At 40.6% G+C, this 25,337-nt stretch overlaps 2 protein-coding genes across 2 annotated transcripts; both read left to right on the top strand.

Moving 5' to 3' along the window:
• Positions 1-248: 248 nt before the first annotated feature.
• Positions 249-5,992, top strand: LOC134657845 (small ribosomal subunit protein eS12). The gene is made up of 5 exons (XM_063513423.1): positions 249-405; positions 742-876; positions 2,217-2,319; positions 4,169-4,270; positions 5,890-5,992. Exons 1-5 carry the CDS (start codon positions 389-391, stop codon positions 5,950-5,952), a joined length of 420 nt encoding a protein of 139 aa, XP_063369493.1. The 5' UTR covers positions 249-388; the 3' UTR covers positions 5,953-5,992.
• Positions 5,993-6,776: 784 nt separating this feature from the next.
• Positions 6,777-25,316, top strand: LOC134658057 (large ribosomal subunit protein uL30). The gene is made up of 7 exons (XM_063513660.1): positions 6,777-6,877; positions 7,532-7,679; positions 8,310-8,429; positions 9,507-9,596; positions 12,474-12,617; positions 14,173-14,325; positions 25,161-25,316. Exons 2-7 carry the CDS (start codon positions 7,536-7,538, stop codon positions 25,299-25,301), a joined length of 792 nt encoding a protein of 263 aa, XP_063369730.1. The 5' UTR covers positions 6,777-6,877; positions 7,532-7,535; the 3' UTR covers positions 25,302-25,316.
• Positions 25,317-25,337: the final 21 nt, after the last annotated feature.

Below are 25,337 nucleotides of genomic sequence, written 5' to 3' on the forward strand. Positions count from 1 at the left end.
TGACTTTGGGTTTTAATCGTATACCTATTTGGGCTATCTGCACATAGGCATTAATTGAGTACTTTCGTCAGTGATTTTAAAGTTCATTATAGTTTTTTTTAATAATAAAAACTGAAAGAACATATAAAAAGGTTAGTTTCACTGCTGTGAAATGGAACGTTCCATAAACGTCAAATGAGTTTCGGTTTGTCAACGCCAGAGGGCGTCTTTTGAAGTCTTTTCCGGTACGAAAGGTAAAGTGTCAAACGTTTCGCTGTGCTATTTTTCATATCGAGGATTATTATTGTGATCATTTGATATAAAGTGACTGTGAATATAATCTAGAAATGTTACAACGCTATTCTATCCAATACGTTTCATATTTCAGGTCGTTTAATCGTCATAAACCATGGCTGATGTTGAAGTGTAAGTACCTATTGTTTTGACTTTTATTTGCTTTCTTTTCAATAATTTTACCTTATCCGGGAACAAAAACCCTTTATCCATCTTCAGCTTTAAAATTTCGGGCGTAATTCGTCATATTTCTTTAATAAACAGTACATCAACATAACCTAAAATTTTTTAGGATAACCTCTATGCTCAACGCTGTTTCATATATTACATTTCTAAATTTTCATCTGATTAAATTTATCACTTACAACTTAATTAGATAATCTAGAAACGACTACATTATTTTTGTTTATAGTGTAATTCTTATTGATTCAAATCGACACATTGCCAACTTATACCAATGACTTCCAGTGAGGTACCCAACAACCCCGTCCTGAGCGGCGGCGCCATGGACGTGAACACAGCCCTGCAGGAGGTGCTGAAGACCGCCCTCATCCACGGAGGCCTCGTCCACGGCCTCCATGAGGCTGCCAAGGCCCTGGACAAGTAAGTGACACTACTGTGAGTCATAGTTGACCCCTCAGCTCTCAGGGGTCTAAAAACGACAAATAACATTGTTTAGTTTTAGGTTTAGAATTGAATTTTGGTTTATCTTTGCTAACATTGCATTAGTGGAAAGCAGGATGTTAAGCTATGTCCTATTGCTGTTCTTTCTTTGACATATTTTAGTGGATAAAATTTATACACTACACATCACATCTACTATATATATATAAGCTTTTAAATCCATTCATACAAAGAAGTATTTTTTACAAAACTAAATTACATTAGTAAACATTCCAGATAAAGATATCATACAGTTAACTGCTTTAATTTATCTGCCTGAACTGACATATAATAGATGGGATCTAAAAAACAGCTTAGGTGCTATAAAAAGGTACAATATGATTTTGATTATTTTTATGAGTTTTGTAAATACGTATTAATATAAATATTTGTGAAATAAATTTGATGAGTTTAAAAATAGATTGAAATTAAAAAATTATATATTTGCAATAAATAATATATTATTTGCATGCTGTTATTCGGCTGAATTATGTTGTGACCTATATAAACACACATAACATCTGTTAACTACCATAATTCACGCAAATAAATGATATCTTATTAATCTTATCTTATAAGCAAATAATCATGGCAATAGAAGCCTCCTAAACATTCACTCAGTGTGGCGCTGTTCTAGTGTCACACTGTGTGGAAATATCAGTGTCTGCACCAGCGGTTACTGGTCCATTCTGTTGCCAACATTAACGCACATACATAGTACCACAGTTCTTGTGCCCTGCAAGGTTGTGGCCTCCCAATTGTGCTACAGTTTACAAAAAATATTACCAAAGTATACAAACTATATTTACAAAAATAAAAATAAATATTTAAACAATCCTGAAGCGTGGGTGGTGCTATGTGCATAGCATTCTTATCTTACTGTGATTAAGGCACTTTGTGACTACTAGTAAAAAGCACATGAGTTTTTCAATCCTCTGTTCCACCTGGGTACCATTGGAACAACTATGCAATAGTTTGGTATCCACTGAACCCAGGGATCGGAACCGGTTTTTTTGCAAAAGCTTCTCAATAACCATATATTTCGAATTATTTTATAATGGACTCAGTTGTGTGTTTAAGCAACGACTTTGTATTATTAGATTGACCAATTAGAAATTAACGAAAAAATACCGTTTTCGTTCCCATATAAAAAATACCGGTATCCGATCCCTGACTAAACCATCGTGTGCTGTCTCTAGGGAGCGTGATTGTAGATAGCAGTGGTCCAAATTTAGATAAAATTTCCAGGCTAAACTAATAAATGAATTACGTATTGACAGGAGGCAAGCCGTCCTGTGCGTGCTGGCGGAGAACTGTGACGAGGCGGCTTATAAGAAGCTGGTCCAGGCTCTGTGCAATGAGCACCAGATCCCACTTGTCAAGGTAAGATATCAACTACAGTCTATGCAATTCCTAGGAATCAGATCAGTGGTTCTTAACCTTTTCGACGCCGTGTCAAACACAAAAGCTGTCACTCAGACGCCACGTCACCGAAGTGTCAAAACTGAAATTGAACTTGCATATGTAGGTCTATGTTGCTCTGTGGTCCATGACCGATTAATCCGTCTTTGTTGGACCTGCGGTGCGTCATCGGTCATTGGCGTCCAAAAGGTTAACCACCATGTTTATGCCATAAAATACATCTGTGTTGGAACTAGGGATGTACCAAATAGTCGCCGACTAGTCGGGAAAGCCGACTATCCGGCCTCATTTGTAGTCGGCGACTAGTCGGCAAAAATGGCCGATTAGTCGGCACTTTATAAGTGACAGAAAAACAGGGCAAAAAGAAGTAAACAGCAAATATCACCTTTTCAAGTATTCACCAATTTTCGTGTAGTCGGCCAAATCAATAGTCGGTACGGTACATCACTAGTTGAAACCATATGGGCCCCCCCACATCTAGCGTCTCCCGAACGTCGACGCCGCGCTCCCGCAGCGCCGACGCGACGCTGCGGCGCCTCTCGAACGTCGACGTTGCAGTGACGTCCGCGCGGCGTCGGCGCCGCGTTAGCGCCGCGCCTCCTCGACGTCAGTGGCGGCTGTCGAGCGTCGGAGCGTCTGACTGGACGTTGGTCGCCGCTGGCGTCGCGGAGGCGCTGCGCGGGCGCGGCGTCGGCGCCGCGCGGACGTCACTGCAACGTCGACGTCCGAGAGGCGCCGCAGCGTCGCGTCGGCGCTGCGGGAGCGCGGCGTCCGACGCCGCGCGGGCGTTGGTGAGGCGTCGACGTTCGGGAGACGCTAGATGTGGGGGGGCCCTATGATGTAATATAGCCAGTTTAGACTCTCGCGCGAGCCACGAGACGAGTCGCGAGCCGCGCCACGAGACGCGAGTGTAAGCGGTGGGCTCGCGGCTCGTCTCGTGGCTCGCAAGCTCGTCGAGCTAATATAATTTAAACACTAACGGCACGGCATAAGGTTTATAACCGAATGACAAGCCGAACGCGAGTGTAAGCGGTGGACTCGCGTCTCGTGGCGCGGCTCGCGGCTCGTCTCGTGGCTCGCGCGAGAGTCTAAATTGGCTAATAGATGCGCTCCGCACGAGTCAGCCCTGTCACTTGCAGGGTTCGACTTATTGGAGCGCACAGCAAACTGAGTGCCCCTATGGTGCCCCGCATATGCGGTGTCAACTTTCCTAGCACTCGAACATGAGTAGTAAACATGTATGTTAGTTGGTAGCAGTGATTTGGTGTACCAAAAGGTTGCTAGTTCGAGTCCTGCCAGAGGTGGTGAAATTTACCAACTTTCCTTTATAAATTTTATGCGTGTAATATTTGGTCATGTTTATTATGCACCTGAATGATAGATTATTGGTCTTTTTAGATTATTTATTTTGGTATATATCTATCTCTTATTACGTTAATATGTATTTTATAGCTTCATGATATTCCTCTCTTAAAAAGTAAAAGGAAATAAGTAAATCAGAAAACGTTTCGTTTCGCAATCGCAACGCAATCGCAACGCAAGCAATGTAAAGCCCTTGCTACACGGTCGCCGACAAGCCTTCTAACCGTCTGACCTTGGTCTGACCTTGGTCAGTTTTGGTCTAATTTTGTTGGAAACAACTGTCTACACGGTCCGGGACGGACCAAGGCCACGCGGTTTGGGGGCTTGTCGGCGACCGTGTAGCAAGGGCTTAATACTCAGGCAGCCAGTGTGACGCCTCTAACACTTGGTTTGGGCTTGGTCTGGCCTTTAGATACATGGTTTACAAATACATGGTTTGTTGTTGCAGGTTGACAACAACAAGAAGCTCGGGGAGTGGGCGGGTCTGTGCAAGATAGACAAGGACGGCAAGGCCAGGAAGATCGTCGGCTGCTCGTGCGTCGTCATCAAGGTGAGCGAGCGAATATTCAAGCGCTTTAGCCGCCCGGGTCAAACGACAGTAAGCAGATCCATATAAAACGAGGCGCTTCACGAAAATATTTAAAAGAATATTACGTTGTAGAAGTGTCTTACCTGAATCATAGAGAAATATAAGTAAAGAAAGAGTGGTAACTCCATACATCAGTTTTCTTACCAAAACGCGAGTTATTTCGTAGTCAACATCTAACGTCAAGGTAGTGGAACTATCAGTACAGATACCATAAGTTTCGCTACTGACGAAAAATGTACTAGTAAAACAATTTACAACTGTTGAAAATAGACTTCCGGTGCATCCGGTTATAATATTAGCTGAAAATTGTTGAGCATTAAAGTTTTACTTTGCCGCGACATCTATTGTTAACTAGCAGAACTGATAATGTCCGCTACTTGACGGTAGATGTCGACTACGAAGTAACTCACGTTTGTGTGAGAAAACTGATATTTGGGGATTACCACTCTTTCTTTACCAATCTGTCTTACCCGAATGTAAGCGATGCGCGAGGCATGCCTGCACAGATCGATCGTGCTTCACGCGGCAAATTTCACGCAGGCGGCTCTGTTAAAATTAACACATTCATTGCCACCCAGCCAAACTAGACTTCCGCGCCAGGCTACAAAAATTTCGTCATATAAAGCTGTAGTACCACGATCCCGACTATCGGGTCGTCCGGCCTGGGACGATCATAAAATACCCGAGTCGGGTTTTCGGCACTGAATGTGAATTAAAGACGAAAATGCGCTAAGCGCGAGCGCTATTGACGTCAGCTCGTCTCTAGTGCCGATACTTAGCGCGAAATCACACGAGCGATCACTATAGTGGCTTGCTTTTGCATTGCTTACTTTCCAGTCGCTCGTACAAGCTTTATATGAGCATGCTACGCCGTTGAGGCCCGTACAGCGTACTATCGATTCGGCCAAGACATTGAGCGACTTGCGACAGCGACAACCATAGGTGGGAACGAAAGGTCCGATCGCTGTGTCGCTTCAACCTATGGTTACCGCTGCCGCCGTCGCAAGTCGCTCAATGTCGTGTCGGAGCCGTAAGACAATGTATGGCCATGGCGCGACTTGCACGAATGTGAGCCAAAACCATAAGTACACCAAAGATAAAAAGTTGAAACTTTGCTTTTGTCTGATTCTAACTTTGCACACACTTTAATAGAACAAAGTGAGGGAATGTCAATGTAAACATGACAGAAATTGACATTGATGACATTGCCACACTTCGTCAGTGCATATGCCATGCAGAGTTTGATCCTGGGGCTCGTTTCTCAAAAGCTTGTAACTTGTAATACAAGCAGTGCCCTGTTTATCAAAAGCTTGTAACTTGTAATACAAGTGGAAGTCCCTTTCTAACAAAAGCTGTCAAAAAGTGATATCCGCTTGTATTACAAGTTACAAGCTTTTGATAAACAGGTCACAGATGTCACCTTTTGACAGCTTTTGTTAGAAAGGGACTTCCACTTTTATTACAAGTTACAAGCTTTCAAGAAACTGGCCCCTGCTCTATTTATTAATAGTATCTTTCCTTGTCTTATCCAATGGTATGTTGATCAACTTGTGTGCTCAAACTTCTTTTATTGATTGCAGGACTTCGGTGAGGAGACGCCAGCGCTCGACGTACTCAAGGACTATCTTAAGTCTTCGAGTTAATCCCTAGGTCTTAAGTTCAAATAAAAACCAAAAAAACCGATACTCTAGTTTTTTTAATGTGTAGATTTATTCACAAGCGCGGGCACAGACAGATTATTACCCATTCGGTGCCAGCTTTTATGAATCGACCTAAAGCAGCGGTCAAACTACGGCCCGCGAGATTGACAATTTGAGCCTGGTAACCGAAGAATATAATACTCACTAGGTAACATGATTAAATTCCATACAAATCAGCCCCCGAAAAGGAAGCGGAGGACCAGCTGCGGCCCTCTGCTCCAAAAGTTTGGAGACCCTTGACATAAAAATCGACCCGTAAAACACTTTAACACGTTGGCTGCCATGAGAATGACCGCTGAACTGAATTATATTAGTTACGCCACCATTCAGTGTGATATTTTTTTTGCCCCTTTTGAGACATTTAATTTAATGCCAACGTTTCCGTAGAGCTACGCTCGTAGCCGATCCTAGCGTTTTCCCGCTTTGTATAGGAAAGCGACATTGTGTGCTGGGAACCCACCCAGGAGGTTCCCGGCACACAATGTGTTAATCCTTTGAATGCTAATTAATTCGCGTACTAGTCACAAATTGGTATTCTTGCTTCCGCTCCTCCATTTTATCGGTAGTATTGGTCATAATCAGCGAGCCCCCTAATTTAATCGGACAATTTAATCAGATTGGCGAAAAATGGTCCCGTCTGGACTCGACATGAAACACGTAAAATTCGTAACAGACTACCGCACCGCACCGCGTCATTGGTGCGCCGTACCCATAATTAAGGTCTACTCAAACTGATATACTTATAATATTGCCATACAAAAAAAAAATTAAAAATGGCCGACACAAGAAATCTATCTTGTCTATGATTTCTGATCTGTCTTTCTTTTGATAATTTGACACACGTGCCGCGTGGAGTTTTACTTCGCAGGTTGTTAAATATTTATTAATTTAGTAATTAATCGAGCAAATTGTAATCCTATAATCGTTAGAAAGTAATCATCAGTGCCTGTTTTCACAATAAATAATGTGTAATCGTAGCAAAGTGCCCTAAAACTTCGTAGGATTGTGCGGATGGATGACATGCCGCCTCACTGGAAACAACATTTTTTATAAGATTTTGGTTTTGAAATTCATGGCTTACTTAGTTTTATCAGTGTCCTCTGATATTTATATTCTAGTAATATTTAATTATATGCCTAACTTGGATGCTATCATGAAATGCACAATGTAATTCAAACTAACCTAAAAACAATGTTGTCACGCCAAGACCACGGTAATGCTTTATCGAACTATCATTGCAGAACTATTACGGAAAATTATCGTAATATGTGAACACAGTTCTTGTTTAGACCTTGAAAGTCAAATTTATTAAGTATGTTTCATCGATATTACCATAAAAATACCCTCAGTTCCATGCTTATAAATGACTCGAAACTAGATTTTGAACTACGATTATTTTCTACTAGCCGTTTCAAACGTGCCTGGCAGCCACGTCTAGCCTACTACTTATGTCTTTTTGTGAAGTTTTTATTCTATAAACACTTGTCACCACATAAAGTTCCATAAGTCTATAATGTTCTAGCACGATGGTTGCCACGACACAGAAGAAGGCTGCGGCCGAGAAGAAGCCCGTAAAGGGCAAGGAGGACAGCAAGAAGCTGCCCGCCGTCCCCGAGTCCGTGCTGAAGCACCGCAAGAGGAGGGACGCTCTCCGCTCTAGACGTGTACAGGTACATACAATTATTAGACATATTGTAACCTAAAACATTTCACCATTCTTTCTTGTGTTGGTTAAACAAATTTCAAATTTATACCATAATATATCCCATAAAGGCCTGTCTCCATATTGCGCGGCAAACTATCGAACATTGGCTCGCGAGGCAGCCGCGCGCAATGGATACCGGGTTGGCTCGCGAGCCAACGCGATCTGATCGAGTTGGCTCGCGAGCCAACCCGGTATCCATTAATATACCCTGGTCTGAACTGAACATGCAGTTATTATAAATTACTCAAATCTATATCTAATCTATAAAATCTATATATAAGTATCTCAAAATGATAATTAATATTGGTTTTTAAGTAGCATAATTTTTTTCTTATAGATCAAGGACACAATCAAAATTGCATTAACAATGTATTCAAGTCATTTGGATTTGTCTAGTCATGTGTTTGTGTAGTTTAAAGATTAATTTGATATTACCTACAGATGTATTGAATAATATTGTTTACATGATGATACACATTTTAAAGGCATAGTTCATCTGATAATGATGCTGTCAATCTTCTAATCTGATTCCTACCCATATTGATACAAAACCTAACCTTAATCATACAATCCTAAGTCTCTAATTTGTATGCAGGTCACGATCAAGAGGCGTTCAGCGGCCATCAAGAAAAAGACGGAAATCTTCAAGAGGGCAGAACAGTATGTTAAGGAATACCGCATCAGGGAGCGCGATGAGATCAGGCTAGTCAGACAGGTATGTTTTAATATTTAAAAAAATACTTACCTGTGCCCACATCTTTGTCTAAAGCTGTTGTTGTGCTGCTTAGTTTGCTTTAGGGCTGCCGTTGTGAACATTTTACAAAAAAACAATTTAACTACAAAACTTCACGAGAATTGGTTAAGAATGCTAAATGTACATCTGGACATACAAAAGCATATTTGCCCAAGCGGAAATGGAGACCTTGGCTAATGCTCCGTCAAATGGAATCATTTTGTATAGTCACCATTCATCAATTCAGCTTCAAAACTTTGTAATTTAAACTGGCTTTTCATTTTCAAAGATAGTTCAAATTTTATTATAAGATTTTTGTTGTTGGAATGGAACCTTTCACAGTTTTGCTCCGCACGAGCCGGCTGCGCTTGTGTGTAGTTCGGCATTTTGGAGCACACAGTGATTTGAGCGCCCCTATGGTGCCCCGCGCCATGCGGTGTCAACTTTCCTAGCGCTCGTACATTTATAGATTATACTATTAGTTAAAATTGAATAAGCCTATTTTCCGTTTAAGAAACAATAGTACAAATATATACAATAGATTATGTTGAGAAAAAAATTAAAAATGAATAAAGTTTATTGTATAAATTTAAACATACAGTAAATCACGACCCTGTGTCCTGAGCTAGCAAACCCTGTGTTACAGGACCCAGTTTCGTTACTTAATACTCGTTTCTTAATCTATATATTGGTACAAATGGTACAGAGAGTTACATATTATATTGATTGTAAGTCTTTTTTATCATAATTTCAATATATTTTTTAATGTCTAATTTACTGTGATATATTGTTAATTTTCTATTAGATTTCATTATTAAATCCAACATTTGTCACCATCCCTATCACTATGCTTCTTCTTTCTGTCGATATATAGTTGGTCAAACCAATTTTTCAGTAAATAAGAACAAAAAAACTACACTCATCCTTTTCTGGGTTCTAGTACTGGTGTAAGACAAAGATAGTATGATGCTTTCTGGCTATGTTTGAAATGAGACAGTCCTTTGACAAACTATATTTCTCTGTGTCGGGAAGTAGATGATAAACTGTTGTGTGTTTCAGGCGCGCAACCGCGGCAATTACTATGTGCCCGGCGAAGCCAAGCTCGCCTTCGTGATCCGTATCCGCGGTATCAACCAGGTTTCACCAAAGGTCAGTACAGTATCTTTACTCACAACTTTCAAATTCGCTCAAATATTGACGTAAGTGAACTCAACATTTGGAACATCAAAATAATAAAAGCACAGCACCAAAATTATTGCACAAGGGATCATTTAGACGACGCGCGAACTCGTATACGATTTTAGTTACATTGCGGACCATTGAGGTTACATCAAGTCAGCCGACCGATCAAATGACGCAATGTAATGAAACTCGCATGCGAGTTCTCGCACCGTCTAAATGAGCCCTAAGTTATAAGCTGTGTTTGTATATTCCAGGTGGCCAATTTATTACCCATTCATCCTACTTTTGGTCAAAATTATAGATTGGTCAAATTTCATAGAAAGTAATGTCATTGAGAGCACCATCGTCATCTATGTTTATTTTATTTTTATTTAAACTTTAAACAAATGAACGACTTAATGTACAAAAGGCGAACTCAATGACATGAGGAATTTACTACCTGTCAACCTTGTTTAGTTGTTACCGTCTTTGGCCAATCAAACAATTTTTAGGGTTCCGTACCCAAAGGGTAAAAACGGGACCCTATTACTAAGACTCCGCTGTCCGTCCGTCCGTCCGTCCGTCCGTCTGTCACCAGGCTGTATCTCACGAACCGTTGAACCGAAAGACAGTTGAAATTTTCACAGATGATGTATTTCTGTTGCCGCTATAACAACAAATACTAAAAACAGAATAAAATAAAGATTTAAGTGGGGCTTCCATACAACAAACGTGATTTTTGACCGAAGTTAAGCAACGTCGGGCGGGATGGATACTTGGATGGGTGACCGTTTTTTTGCTTGTTTTGCTCTATTTTTTGTTGATGGTGCGGAACCCTCCGTGCGCGAGTCCGACTCGCACTTGGCAGGTTTTTTTATCTGGTATGTATAGTTATAGCTATTAAAAATGCGCTCCGCACGAGCTTCCTCCATTCTGTGTGGTGGAGGCACATTGGCAGCGCAGAGCGATTCGAGCGCCCCTATGGTGCCCTGCGGCGTGCGGTGGCAACTTTCCTAGTGCTCAAACATTTCATATTCTCATCTAACTGTTATTTTTCTTAGTGTATTTATTTCAGTGTTATTTTTCTTATCAGAGATATGTATATTTATGAAGATTGTTGATAAAATATGTTTCCAAATGGAAACGCAAGTAACGTCTGTAATATATCGTCTCATCCTGACGATACAATTTTATTATTTTATCTACACACATGGCATTAGTGCTCTATAATGCGTTCAGAAACCGTAGGAAATGACAAGCTTTATTACAACCAATTTTACTATGAGAACTTTCTTATCTGTGGTAGTAGGAAAATTTGTACTTTAATGTACGAGTACATAGGTAACGTTATAGATTTTTGTAAGGTTATGAGTTTAAATTTGGAACAGCAGTCAAAACTTAAGTGGGTCTCTATTCTAGTATCCATAGATATTAAAACAGTTATCGATACGAAACGTCAATTTAGTATGCTTTTTTTTAATATAAACCGCACGATATTTGATCTCGAGTGACATGAGAATAGGGACTTCATTCTTTTGTCTAGGAATTAAAAAAAACTACGGATGTGTGACATGCGTGAAAAAAGTTTTCATTCACCGCCATTTGACGTACAGTTTATCTTTTAGTTAGTTTTAAGTATGTGTTTAGATAAAGTAGTGTATCTAACTGTACATAATTAGGCATTAAAACACTCGTGTGATCCTTTTAAGAAACTCACTAACGTTCGTTTCTTAAACCCACGCTCGTATTTTAATGCCTCTCATTATGTAGCACATAAACTACTATTACAGTTGCTGTGAATGCACAGACCTTATTATTCAATTGTAAGGATGTCAGTTCAGTTGGTTGGCCTAACTAAAAATTGATTCAACTATGACCAATAGTTAATGTTAAGCAAAAGATCGGCAATTCGTTCGTTAGCTAAGTTGGCACCGATTTCGATAGCACAGACTGTGCAAGTGTTATTTTAACCGCCATAATTTCATAGAAGTTTGACGTTTAAAATAAAACTTGCAGTCTGCCCTATCAAAATCGTTGCCAACACTCTAACATGATAGTATTGATATTTGATTGTGTATCTTATAAACAAGCAACGTACCTTTAAAAAACAAGCATTTCTTGTATATTTCTACAGCGTGGTCCTAACCTTGACGTCCAAAATTTTTTTTTAGATTCTTCACGTCGTCGGCTATCAGAATATACCCCATGTATGTTAGCCGATTTTTCGTAGTTTTCGAATTATGATTTTTTACTTAACTTTGAACTTTAAACTTTTGTTATGAAATTCCGGGGTTCCCATACAGGGTGGCTAAAAAATAACTGCATTTTCGTTGCCAGGGAGGTTTTGGGATTATACTGAGCAAATTTTACTATGGGACCAACCACGAAATCGCGAAAAAAAAATTTGGCTTTCATACATTTTGGCTGTGGTCCATTTTCTATGGAAGGGTAAATATTTTTTTCGCGGTTTCGGGGTTGGTCCCATAGTAAAATTTGCTCAGTATAATCCAAAACCTCCCTGGCAACGGGAATGCAGTTATTTTTTAGCAACCCTGTATGGGAACCCCGGAATTACATAACAAAAAAGTTTAAAAAATCATAACTCGAAAACTACAAAAAATCGGCTAACATACATGGGGTATATTCTGATAGCCCACGACGTGAGAAATCTAAAAAAAATTTTTGGACGTCAAGGTTTGGACCACCCTGTATATTTCGGGGATCTCGGAAACGGCCGAAAAATCGATCTAGCTAGTCTTATCTCTGGGAAAACGCGCATTTTTGAGTTTATGTATGTCTCCCAGATATTGTGGTTTAACGTGATATGGAATGTTAGCTAGTAACCAACTTTTTAACTCTGCACAGGTCCGCAAAGTCCTGCAGCTGTTCAGACTGCGTCAGATCAACAACGGCGTGTTCGTGCGCCTCAACAAGGCCACCGTCAACATGATGCGCATTGCGGAGCCCTACATCACCTGGGGATACCCCAACCTCAAGAGTGTCCGAGAGGTACAATTGAAATTATCTTGAGTTGTTTACAGGGTTCGAAATTATTATATTATATAGTCTTTGATAATAATCGCGATAATAATCCGATAATTTATTTAAAAAAATATTGTATGGCAACAATATACATAAACGCAATATTTCACCGACAAAATCGCAATATCCTTATTTTCCGACCTTGTTATCCTTGTTTGACGACCGGTCTGGCCTAGTGGGTAGTGACCCTGCCTGTGAAGCCGCGGTCCTGGGTTCGAATCCCAGTAAGGGCATTTATTTGTGCGATGAGCACAGATATTTGTTCCTGAGTCATGGTTGTTTTCTATGTATTTAAGTATTTGTATATTATATATATAGTTGTCTGAGTACCCACAACACAAGCTTTCTTGAGCTTACCGTGGGGCTTAGTCAATTTGTGTAATAATGTCCTATAATATTTATTTATTTATTATTTATTATTTAATATACATAAACGCAATATTTCACCGACAAAATCGCAATATCCTTGTTTTCCATATATAGAAACGGCTTCTAACGTTACATGGTGACGTCACGATGTATTGTAAATTTTATTAGAAGCGTTTCGTCGCTAAAGTGCGGGTGCTAGACTTTGACCGTCATTGCGACTTTTGTATTGCTTTAAGACATTGGGTCCCATCATAGAGAAATATAGTAAGACAAGAGTGCTCACTCCATAAATCAGTTCAGACTATTAATTTCAGTGTCTACATCTAGCATCGAGTAGCGGAACTATCAGTACTGCTACTTGACAATAGATGTAGCACCGACCGGAAAGTCTTATCTCAACAGCATAAGACTTTTTGGTCGGTGCTACATCTATTGTCAAGTAGCAGTACTGATGGTTCCGCTACTCGATGCTAATAGTCTTTTTGGTACTAAAACTGATGTATGGTGTGAGCACTCTTTGTATTTTTTTCTCTATGGTCCCATACAGACATTTGATCCTCAAAACAAACCTGATCGACTGATACCATTCATAAACAATTGACAAATACCCTATCCCTATACTGTCAAGCAAGACCCTAACACCACAAAATAGATACAGTACAGAAGTCAATCACATGTATGTACTTCACTTTTCATACCTACGCTCGGCGGTCGCTCTAGGGTTGTCAACTATGATTAATGCACAAAAACTATCGTGGTAGTGGCACTCGTATCTAGTAGTGGCCGGGGCTTACCTACCTACTTAACTGTTCTGTTTAACGTTAAAACGAACCATCGAAAAATACAAGCAGATACGTACTTACCTCTCTGAAACCACTGGTAGTTTAAAAAACGACAATTCACCGTTTAATGTTGAATTTAAACAACCGTCCACTGAACAGTTATAACTTTTTTGTTTCTCTATTATTGCACAAAAAAGTTCACAGACGCGTGTCTCAAGCGGTTGACACTCGCGCTCGCACTGGTCCCAACCGGTCCGAGATATCGTGTCTGTGAGCAGTGTCCATGTGTGCGTTGCTCGAGTGCACTTTGTATGTAGATTGATTTCTGTACTATATCTGTTTTCTGCTAACACTGTAAATGTTCCCACCAGCTGATCTACAAGCGCGGGTTCGCCAAGATCAACGGGCAGCGCGTGCCCATCACCAGCAACAAGATCATCGAGGACAAGCTCGGAAAAAACAACAACATCATCTGCGTCGAGGACCTCATCCACGAGATCTTCACCGTCGGTGACAAGTTCAAGGTAAACAACCACCGGACCAGAGACATCAGTCACCCAGGTCCTTCTTTAACCAATGTGCATTACAATGTACCCTCTGTTTCAATCTAATTCGAACCGGCCTGTCAGAACAAAATTTGGACAGTTCCGAACAACTGACAGGCAGATTCCGTCCGGCGGACTGTTAATCAGTTGCTGTTAAGAGTATGCGCTCCGCACGAGCCGCCTGCACCCGTGTGTAGCTCGGCACTTTTGGAGCGCAGAGCACCCGAGCGCCCCTATGGAGCCCCGCCACATGCGGAGTCTACTTTCCTAGCGTTCGCACATTCACCATTCTGAATATAGAGTTGTAAAGCCCCGTCTCCATATCGCGCGGCAAACCATCGAACGTTGGCTCGCGCGGCAGCCGCGCGCAATGGATACCGGGCGCATCGAGTTGGCTCGCGCGGCAGCCCGGTATCCATTGCGCGCGGCTGCCGCGCGAGCCAATGTTCGATGGTTTGCCGCGCGATATGGAGACGGGGCTTAACATAGAAAAAACGGGTTATTCCCACTTTACCTTAACATTGGCTCGCGCGGCAGCCCGGTATCCATTGCGCGCGGCTGCCGCGCGAGCCAATGTTCGATGGTTTGCCGCGCGATATGGAGACGGGGCTTAACATAGAAAAAACGGGTTATTCCCACTTTACCTTAACATTGGCTCGCGCGGCAGCCCGGTATCCATTGCGCGCGGCTGCCGCGCGAGCCAATGTTCGATGGTTTGCCGCGCGATATGGAGACGGGGCTTAACATAGAAAAAACGGGTTATTCCCACTTTACCTTAACATTGGCTCGCGCGGCAGCCCGGTATCCATTGCGCGCGGCTGCCGCGCGAGCCAATGTTCGATGGTTTGCCGCGCGATATGGAGACGGGGCTTAACATAGAATAAAATAAAATAAATAAAAAATAATTAAAAAATTAAAAATAAACAAAAATAAAACCAAAATAAAATTACTTAATATAATATCTTTTAAAAAAAAAAGGGAACCGCCTTCAAAAAACCAACCCACTGAAAAGTACAAAATAATTTTTATATGGCACCCCTTTACGTGTCCAGTCCCTATCCCACGGCGTAAAGCAAATTTTTGCCAAAAAGTAATTAATACCTAATAATAAGAAAATTAATAATCACCCGGGTAATTACTTAGTTTTTGAAGTCGGTGCCAAACCAAAATTTTTGAGAACCGATATTTTATACAACGAAGAACGCTGCACTTACTTGCATTATAAATACATACTTAGTTTACTCATTCATTTAGTTCTTGTAGGTTAAGTACTACGTACTCGTATTGTTTTTCTGATTGGTAGTTGTTTGCGCCACGTATTAAATACTTAACCTATGAATTCTGACCTCCTTGTCGGGTTTTCAATATAGACGGCAAGGCGATAATAAAAAGAGAAAAAAATGTCACATGTCACATCAATACATGTAAAATAAAACTCGATTCGATATATTGTGTGTTGAAGAAAATGAAACCAAAGGGATCCCTATAATTAAGTATACATACAACAAAATAAAGTGCCGCCGAATCAGTGGAGACTGGAGACTCTATAAGGAGGAAAACGCAGAACCAGTGCATGTAAGTTTTTCCGCATCCCCATTTTTTGGTCCTTCGAACCGGATTCCAAATTTACCTTTAAAAATATTACATAATAACCTTGTTGCTCACTGAATCGCGTAGGTACAAAATATAATTTCGGATTTCCTTTCGGTTTCTTAATTTTCAAAAAAATGTTCCCGTCATAATTCTATTTCAAAGTACGGTCAGTAAACTAATTTATTTTTATTGTCTGTTATTTTATTTAATATTTCATTTACGCGTAGCGTGTGGGATTATTCATCACGCTACCTTATAAATGCGTTACAAATAAATTTCGTATTTTATAACTGTCATATTGTGACATAATTTTCACGGAACATTTTCTGCATGCCATTTTCGTTATATAATTTCAGTGTATTTTAAGTTACTAAATACACTCAACTAAACTGAAAGCTACGGGTAAATTATTCCTGAAAGCCTCAGTTTTTCATAAACTGTAATTAACCTATTGCGAAGGTTACACTTGTATTAAGGTATTATACAAGCGGAACGTTCGTATTTACTTCATTTTCCTTCGACTTGCATTAAGGTATTATACAAGTTGAATATAATTTATAATTATTTGTGCATCTTAGCACAAATTGTTCATATTTTTTCGTGCTGTCATAGTAATAACTAGGTAACCATGGCAACGCGACTTAAGCTCGCGGAAGCAAAACGTGCTCAATGTTTCATGCGTTTACAAAATATTTATGACATGATTCCAAAGTTAAGCAGTGACAAGAAGGCTTTCTCGCAGTTCATCGCGCAAGCTCGATTGGTCGATCAACTGAGAAAAGAATTTATAGAGTTGATGGATGAAGTCAATCTTCTGAACTTGGAGTTGGACCCGGAGTACATCGTCAACTACAACGCAATGAATGCGTTTGAAGATCTCTACTGCGTAATCAAATGTCAAATTTCAAAAATTGATGCACCTGCTCCGAGCCCTTCGACATCCAGGGATTCGAGCCATTCATGTAAGGACGACTCCATTAAAATCCCTCGGATTGAACTTCCTTCTTTCGATGGAGATATTCAAAACTTCCCATTCTTCTATGAAACATTTAAGCGTGTCATACATGAGAATAAAAAACTTACGGATTCTGAGCGTGTTCATTATTTGTTTAGTCATTTGACAGGAAAGGCAAAGTCGATCTGTGCGGGAGTTATACCTGCCGCAGAAAATTACAACACAGTTTGGGAAGCATTGATCGCGAAATATGATGATAAACGCGCATTAGCTACGTCATATTTAAACCAGCTGTTTTCGATGAAACCTGTCAACATCAACGGTCCTTCGGCATCTAATTTAGAAAAAATAATTGATTCGTTTGCTGCTACTATTTCAGCAATAAGACAACTCAAGCTCGAAAACTTAAGTGACTTTATTTTCATTCACCTGGGTCTTAAGTTATTAGATTCAGATACCACAAAGAATTTCGAGATGTCTATTCGGAATTCTTCTACAATGCCTACATATGACGAATTCATTTGTTTCGTTAGGGAACAAGTGAAGATTTTATATCGGACATCGCAACGAACGCCAACTAAGGCTGAAAGCGGCTCCGCTGCCAACACTAGCAGCGTGCGAGCTCCCCTCCCTCGCACGCCCCAAGCGTATGTTAGCACGCAAGGGCATGACAACGGAAGTTCATGTGCTATGTGCAAGAGTAATGATCACTCGCAACTTTATAATTGCAATAATTTCATGAAACTCACGCCTAACGAAAAATTTAATTTCGTTAAGGAAACTCACGCGTGCACTAATTGTCTGAACACGCATCATACTGCATCGAAATGTTCCTCGAAGAAAACTTGTCGTAAATGTAAAGGCAAACATCATACAACGTTACACTTCGAAAACTCAAAACCTGCAATGAATAACAACGAGTCCAAGTCTTCATCTAAGGATGATAGTGAAGCTAGCACAAGTTCATCCGTAAAGGACAACGGTGCCTCTGTATGTACTCATTCGGCATCGGGACAGACTACATCACCCTTGACGGAAATTCTCGCCACTGCTCAGGTACTCGCTAGTGGGCGTAACGGCAAGGACAAGGTTTTGAGATGTCTGCTGGATCCAGGATCACAGAAACATTACGTTACATTGAAGTGCTGCAAGAATTTAGGTCTTCCTGTACACAGCAGCCCAGTGACGTCAATAAATGGATTAGGTGGAACAACGATAACACAACCCATCCGAGGAAATGTCAACTTAACATTTAGGTCAAGATATGATCCTAAACATCAATATACTATCGAAGCGCTTGTTTTAGATGAGATCACGCCTGATTTACCGACCTGTCATATTGATCAATCTGCAACTGATCTGTTTGATAATTTACATCTAGCAGATGACTCTTGGGCGATTCCAGGTGAAATTGACGTACTTCTTGGTGTTAAGTTATTCACCAAATTGTTAATGTCAGATAAAATTGAAAACGAGCCTGGTTTGCCTGACGCTTTAGAAACTACACTGGGGTACATCATACTAGGCGATGCTCCCGCAGTTAACGCCTCCTACTCAGCAGCTGGGTATTTTACTTCGGTTGATGTCGGAAATTTAATGCAAAAATTCTGGGAAATTGAAGATTTGGATGGAGGAGTGATTCATAGTCCAGACGAGAAAAAAGCTGAAGATATTTTCAAGAATACAATCAATCGTTTGGAAGACGGACGTTATGAAGTAGCACTTCCGTTTAAATTGGACCCAAGCAATTTAGGCGATTCTTACAAGACTGCTGAACGCAGATTTTTAGCGCTTGAAAGAAAATTCGTCAAGCAACCTGAATTAAAACCAGCTTATGATGAAGTTATCCGTGAACATATTGATAAAAAATATTTATCTGAGGTTCCAAATGATAAGTCAAATGATGCTTATCACATACCCCACCACGCAATTGTCAAAATTGACAGAATAACCACAAAGGTTAGAATTGTGCTGGACGCTAGTGCACAGACCACAAGCGGTTTATCGTTAAATGACATACTTCACGCAGGACCAAGTCTTCAAGCTGACTTGTTCTGCATTCTCCTAAACTTACGATTGTTTGGTATTGCTATCACGTCTGATGTACGTCAAATGTATCTGTGTATTGACGTACGGGGGGAGGATCGTCCTTATCAGCGTATACTTTATAGGTTTAATCCTGAAGAAACTATAAAGGTATTTCAGTATAATAGGGTAGCCTTCGGTCTACGTAGCAGTCCTTTTCTGGCACTGCGAACTGTTAAACAGTTAGTAGCTGATGAAGGTGATAAATACCCACTCGCAAAGGAAATTGCATCTCGTGATATTTATATGGATGATGTAGCCAGTTCCGTTATTGATGAAGACCAAGCTATGCAAGCGACTAAACAACTGCTGGATTTGTTCTTGAAAGGTGGATTCCAACTGGCAAAGTGGTCGTCAAATTCTACAGCTGTTCTGAAAGAAATACCGAAAGGACTACATTTATCCCAAAGTGTCACCTTCGACGATGATACAACGTTGAAGATTTTAGGTCTGCGTTGGTATCCTGGTGAAGATGTATTCAAGTTCCAGGTTAGTCCCGACGATCGACCGTGTAGTAAAAGAAACATTCTTTCATCGGTAGCTCGACTATTCGATGTTCTGGGCCTAGTTGCCCCTGTAATTGTGTTCGCTAAGCTTCTAATAAAGGAGTTATGGCTTTTGAAAATTGATTGGGACGAATTGCCGCCTGATCATATTGTACGCCAATGGCAACAGTTCCAAGGTGAACTACCGCTACTATCTAACATTAGCATTCCCAGACATATTGGTGTCATTGAAAACTGTTCATTAACTATAGTCGGCTTTTCAGATGCTAGTGAAAGAGCTTATGGTGGAGTGGTTTATGCCTACGTCACTTTTCCTAATGATGACCGAGGTGTCATTAATTTAATTTGCGCTAAATCTAAGATAGCGCCCGTGAAGGTTGTCAGCCTAGCAAGACTGGAATTATGCGCAGCATTGCTATTGTCACAACTTATAAAAAGGGTGGTTGATACCTACTCAACCAGATACCCAATCGACTCTGTGTTGGCCTTCTCCGATTCAACAGTGACACTCTGTTGGATTCATTCGTCGCCTCATCGATGGCAAACTTTTGTGGCCAATCGAATTACCAAGATCCAAGATAACTTATCAAGCGATCATTTTTATCATATTAAGGGAACAGAAAATCCAAGCGACTGCCTGTCTAGAGGCTTAACTCCAGCTCAACTGGTGATCCATCCTCTATGGCTATCAGGCCCTCCATGGATGAAACTCCCGAAAAACGAATGGCCGATTCAGGCGTTTATACCAGACGAAGTCAACGTTCCTGAAGAAAAAACGGTTTCTTTAGTGACTTGTGACAATTCGAACGACAACTTAATTTATGATTTGTCTAAACGGTTCTCGTCATGGGTTAAATATGTACGCACAGTTGCCTATATCTTAAAATTTATAAAACGATTACCTAAAGGCCCTATTAGTGCTGATGACTTAACAGCAGCCGAATTAGAAATCGTACGAGCTCTACAAAGAGTTTATTTCAGTCAACATATTTTAGATATGACCCTGAAAAAAGGGTTTACAAAAGCTTTAGCAAGCCTGAAGCCATTTATTCAAGATGGAATCCTTCGCGTCGGAGGACGTCTCAGTAATTCTGATGAAGATTACGATTATAAACATCCTTTGTTATTGCCACGTCGTGATCACATCATTAACCTACTGGTCGATTATTATCATCGACACCATTTACATGCAGGACCTGAAACTCTTATATCTATTATACGACATCGATTCTGGATCATAGCAGCTCGATGTATTATTCGTCATCGCATTCATTTATGCAATTACTGCTTCCGGACCAAGCCAAAGGCTAACTCCCCAATGATGGCAGATTTACCAGCGTGCAGGGTAAATCAAGTTGAGAAAGCCTTTATACATACTGGCTGTGATTACGCTGGTCCGTTGTATTGTACACCTGTTCGACGAAGAGGCGTGAAGAGTCAAAAGGTTTATTTGTGCTTATTCACATGTCTCACAACGCGAGCAATTCATTTAGAACTTGCAACTGACTTAAGTACAGCAAGCTTTATGTCAGCATTTAAGCGGTTTTTATCCAGACGTGGTCCTGTAAAATATATGTACAGCGATAACGGAACCAACTTCCAGGGAGCCAATACATATTTGCAAGAACTTCATAATTTCCTTGCGAATGAGTATCGAGACGCTTGGGAAACTGAACTATCAGCCAATAAAATAATTTGGCGATTTATTCCCCCCAGTGCTCCACATTTTGGAGGATGTTGGGAAAGTAACGTTAAATGCGTCAAATCACATTTGTTTCGTACGATAGGTAAACAAATCTTGTCATTTCAGGAATTAATGACAATTCTATGTGAAATTGAGGCTTTATTAAATTCTAGACCGCTATCCGTGTTAAGCTCTGATCCAGCTGAACCTTCCGCATTGACGCCAGCTCATTTTCTTAATGTTACTCCATTGAAATATCTTCCAGCTGCGTCTGTTGCGGAGGTAACATCTGATCATCTTTTGCAAAGATATCAATTATTAGATCGCTTAACGCAATCATTTTGGAAGAGGTGGCGCGATGAGTATTTGCACACGTTGCAAACCAGACAAAAATGGAATACTCCTTCTCAGCCTATTAAGGAAGGAACTGTTGTAGTCATCCTTCAAGATAATGTTATGCCTCTACATTGGCCGTTAGGTCTTATAACTCAACTCTTTCCAGGCAAGGACGGTATTGCCAGAGTTGCTTTGGTTAAAACAAAATCAGGCACACTTAAAAGACCTTTGGTCAAATTATGTCCTTTGCCTTCTCAATAATATAATTTCATATTTCTATTAGTATTTAGTTATCTCTCTCAAGTTATGGAGGCTTCATATGTTTATGTCAATTTAGTTTTCTCTGAGCAATAAGGATGCTATTATGTAGTAAATGATTTATTTTAAATAACTTTTGAAAGCTATTCCTTTCAAGGCCGGGGGAATGTTTGCGCCACGTATTAAATACTTAACCTATGAATTCTGACCTCCTTGTCGGGTTTTCAATATAGACGGCAAGGCGATAATAAAAAGAGAAAAAAATGTCACATGTCACATCAATACATGTAAAATAAAACTCGATTCGATATATTGTGTGTTGAAGAAAATGAAACCAAAGGGATCCCTATAATTAAGTATACATACAACAAAATAAAGTGCCGCCGAATCAGTGGAGACTGGAGACTCTATAAGGAGGAAAACGCAGAACCAGTGCATGTAAGTTTTTCCGCATCCCCAGTAGTAAAGACTGTTTTTGTTGGTTTGGCACCGCCTTCAAAAACTAAGTAATTACCCGGGTGATTATTAATTTTCTTATTATTAGGTATTAATTACTTTTTGGCAAAAATTTGCTTTACGCCGTGGGATAGGGACTGGACACGTAAAGGGGTGCCATATAAAAATTATTTTGTACTTTTCAGTGGGTTGATTTTTTGAAGGCGGTTCCCTTTTTTTTTTTAAATATATTATATTAAGTAATTTTATTTTGGTTTTATTTTTGTTTATTTTTAATTTTTTAATTATTTTTTATTCATTTTTTTTTATTTTTTACTTTTTAGTGATAGGTAGGTACTTCATTTATTTTAGGTTTTGGGCTAAAATACTAGTTTGTTAGGCTCTCTATTTAGTCTACTAATGTTGGTGATGGCCTAACTCGATGATAATCGCGACACAACATAATATGACGTTTTGGTGCTAAACGATTTGTATGTATATTGCTCCCACTCCCACTCCCATTCCCAGTCCCAGTCCGAGTCCGACTCCCACTCCCACTATTTTATCTAAATCGGTTTTAGCAACATAAATTTGTTGGTAGGTATACCGAATACCGATAGCATGGCCACCTACCGGGTCCAATTGGTTTTTCAAACCATCCATGTACACTAAAACCTTCTCCAGAATGTAACACTTTTCTGAAAACCGCATCAAAATCGGTTCAGCCAAACGCGAGATAATCACGAACAAACATACATACACATACATACGGGTCAAACTGAGAACGTCCTTTTTTTAAAGGCAGTTAGAAAAAAGTTCATCGACCCACCTAGTGGACCTCTGCAACATAGGCAAACGACGACAAGTCGGTTAACCAAAACAAAGTGTGCCTATGTTGCACCAAACCTAAGTTCCACTAGGTACAGCAAGGGTTTAGCATCAGCTCTATCTTGGGTACTGCTCTCCCAAGTGCTCATCAAGATGTGACAGATTACCAAAATAGCGTGGGCCTATGTTGCACCAAACCTGAGTTCCACTAGGTACAGCAAGGGTTCAGCATCAGCTCTATCTTGGGTACTGCTCTCCCAAGTGCTCATCAAGATGTGACGGATGGCCAAAATAGCGTTGGCCTATGTTGCACCAAACCTGAGTTCCACTAAGTACAGCCAGGGTTCAGCATCAGTTCTATCTTGGGTACTGCTCTCCCAAGTGCTCATCAAGATGTGACGGATGACCAAAATAGCGTGGGCCTATGTTGCACCAAACTTGAGTTCCACTAGGTACAGCCAGGGTGAACCCTGCCAGCCAGGGTGGTTTGGTGCATCAGCTCTATCTTGGGTACTGCTCTCCCAAGTGCTCAAGATGTGACGGATAGCCAAAATAGCGTTGGCCTATGTTGCACCAAACCTGAGTTCCACTAGGTACAGCCAGGGTTCAGCATCAGCTCTATCTTGGATACTGCTCTCCCAAGTGCTCATCAAGATGAGACGGATGACCAAAACAGCGTGGGCCTATGTTGCACCAAACCTGAGTTCCACTAGGTACATCCCGAGTTCCACTAGGTACATCCAGGGTTCAGCATCAGCCCTATCTTGGGTACTGCTCTCCCAAGTGCTCATCAAGGCGTGTCGGATGACCAAAACAGCGTGAGCCTATGTTGCACCAAACCTGAGTTCCACTAGGTACAGCCAGGGTTCAGCATCAGCTCAGATCTATGTATACTAAAACCTTCTCCAGAATGTAAGAAACACTTTTCTGAAAACCGCATCAAAATCGGTTCAGCCAAACGCGAGATAATCGCGAACAAATATACATACATACATACATTCATACATACGGGTCAAACTGAGAACCTCCTTTTTTTTTGAAGGCGGTTAAAAAACGGGTTATTCCCACTTTACCTTAACATTGGCTCGCGCGGCAGCCCGGTATCCATTGCGCGCGGCTGCCGCGCGAGCCAATGTTCGATGGTTTGCCGCGCGATATGGAGATGGGGCTTAACATAGAAAAAACGGGTTATTCCCACTTTACCTTACCAAACTGGAAAAAGAAATCCCACCTTTTACCAGTACCAAACCGAGTTGGTAAATTGTGGGAAAAAAAATCCAGTAGTTGCCACTGGTAACAACTTGGTAATTCCGCTATTCGATGCTAGATGTCGACTACGAAAATAATACTCTTTTTGGTACCAAAACTGATGTATGGAGTGAGCACTCTATTCTTACTATATATTTCTTTATGCCTGTACTAAATTAGTTTTTCTACTCGACTGCAATGCTTGAATTAAGACTTCGTATACCAAAGTGAAATCGTATACTTTTTTCACTATGGGACCCCAACTCAACTATAATATTCATTTCGATACAGTTTAGTCAACTATAATATTCATTACAGTACATATGGCCCTATTTTAACGCACTAGTGCGTAAATAGCACTTTTCGTGCGATGCCAAAAGTTTAAAGGGCCATATGTACTGTAAAACGTTGTTCGATACACGTGCGAATAGGTAATTCGCAACTCGTGTCGATTTAAAACACTCTCTTCGGTCGTGTTTTAATTTATCGCCACTCGTTTCGAATTTCCTCTTTTTCGCTCTTGTATCGAAATAGTTATTAGTTATTTTCGATACAAGTGCGAAAAAGAGGAAATTCGAAACGAGTGGCGATAAATTAAAACACGACCGAAGAGAGTTTTAAATCGACACGAGTTGCGAATTACCTATTCGCACGTGTATCGAACAACGTTTTACAGTACATATGGCACTTTAATGTTTCGACATCGCACGAAAACTGCTATTTTACGCACTAGTGCGGAAAAGCAGCCCCATATGTACTGTAAATAACTATTTCAATCTCGTACCTTCCTTAGGCAACTCAGCAAGCTCCGTTGCCTAAACACGGTACTCGACTGAAAAGCTCTCCATTATATCACGATTGTATAAAACACTATTGTGTTCCACAGTACGCCAGCAACTTCCTGTGGCCCTTCAAGCTGAACAACCCGACCGGCGGCTGGCGCAAGAAGACCATCCACTACGTCGACGGCGGCGACTTTGGCAACCGGGAGGACAAGATCAATGAACTCTTGAGGAAAATGGTCTAAATAAATACTTATACTTTGGTTTTCTTGTCCTTTGCT

Source organism: Cydia amplana, chromosome 21 (assembly GCF_948474715.1).
Source record: "Cydia amplana chromosome 21, ilCydAmpl1.1, whole genome shotgun sequence".
NCBI lineage: Eukaryota > Metazoa > Arthropoda > Insecta > Lepidoptera > Tortricidae > Cydia > Cydia amplana.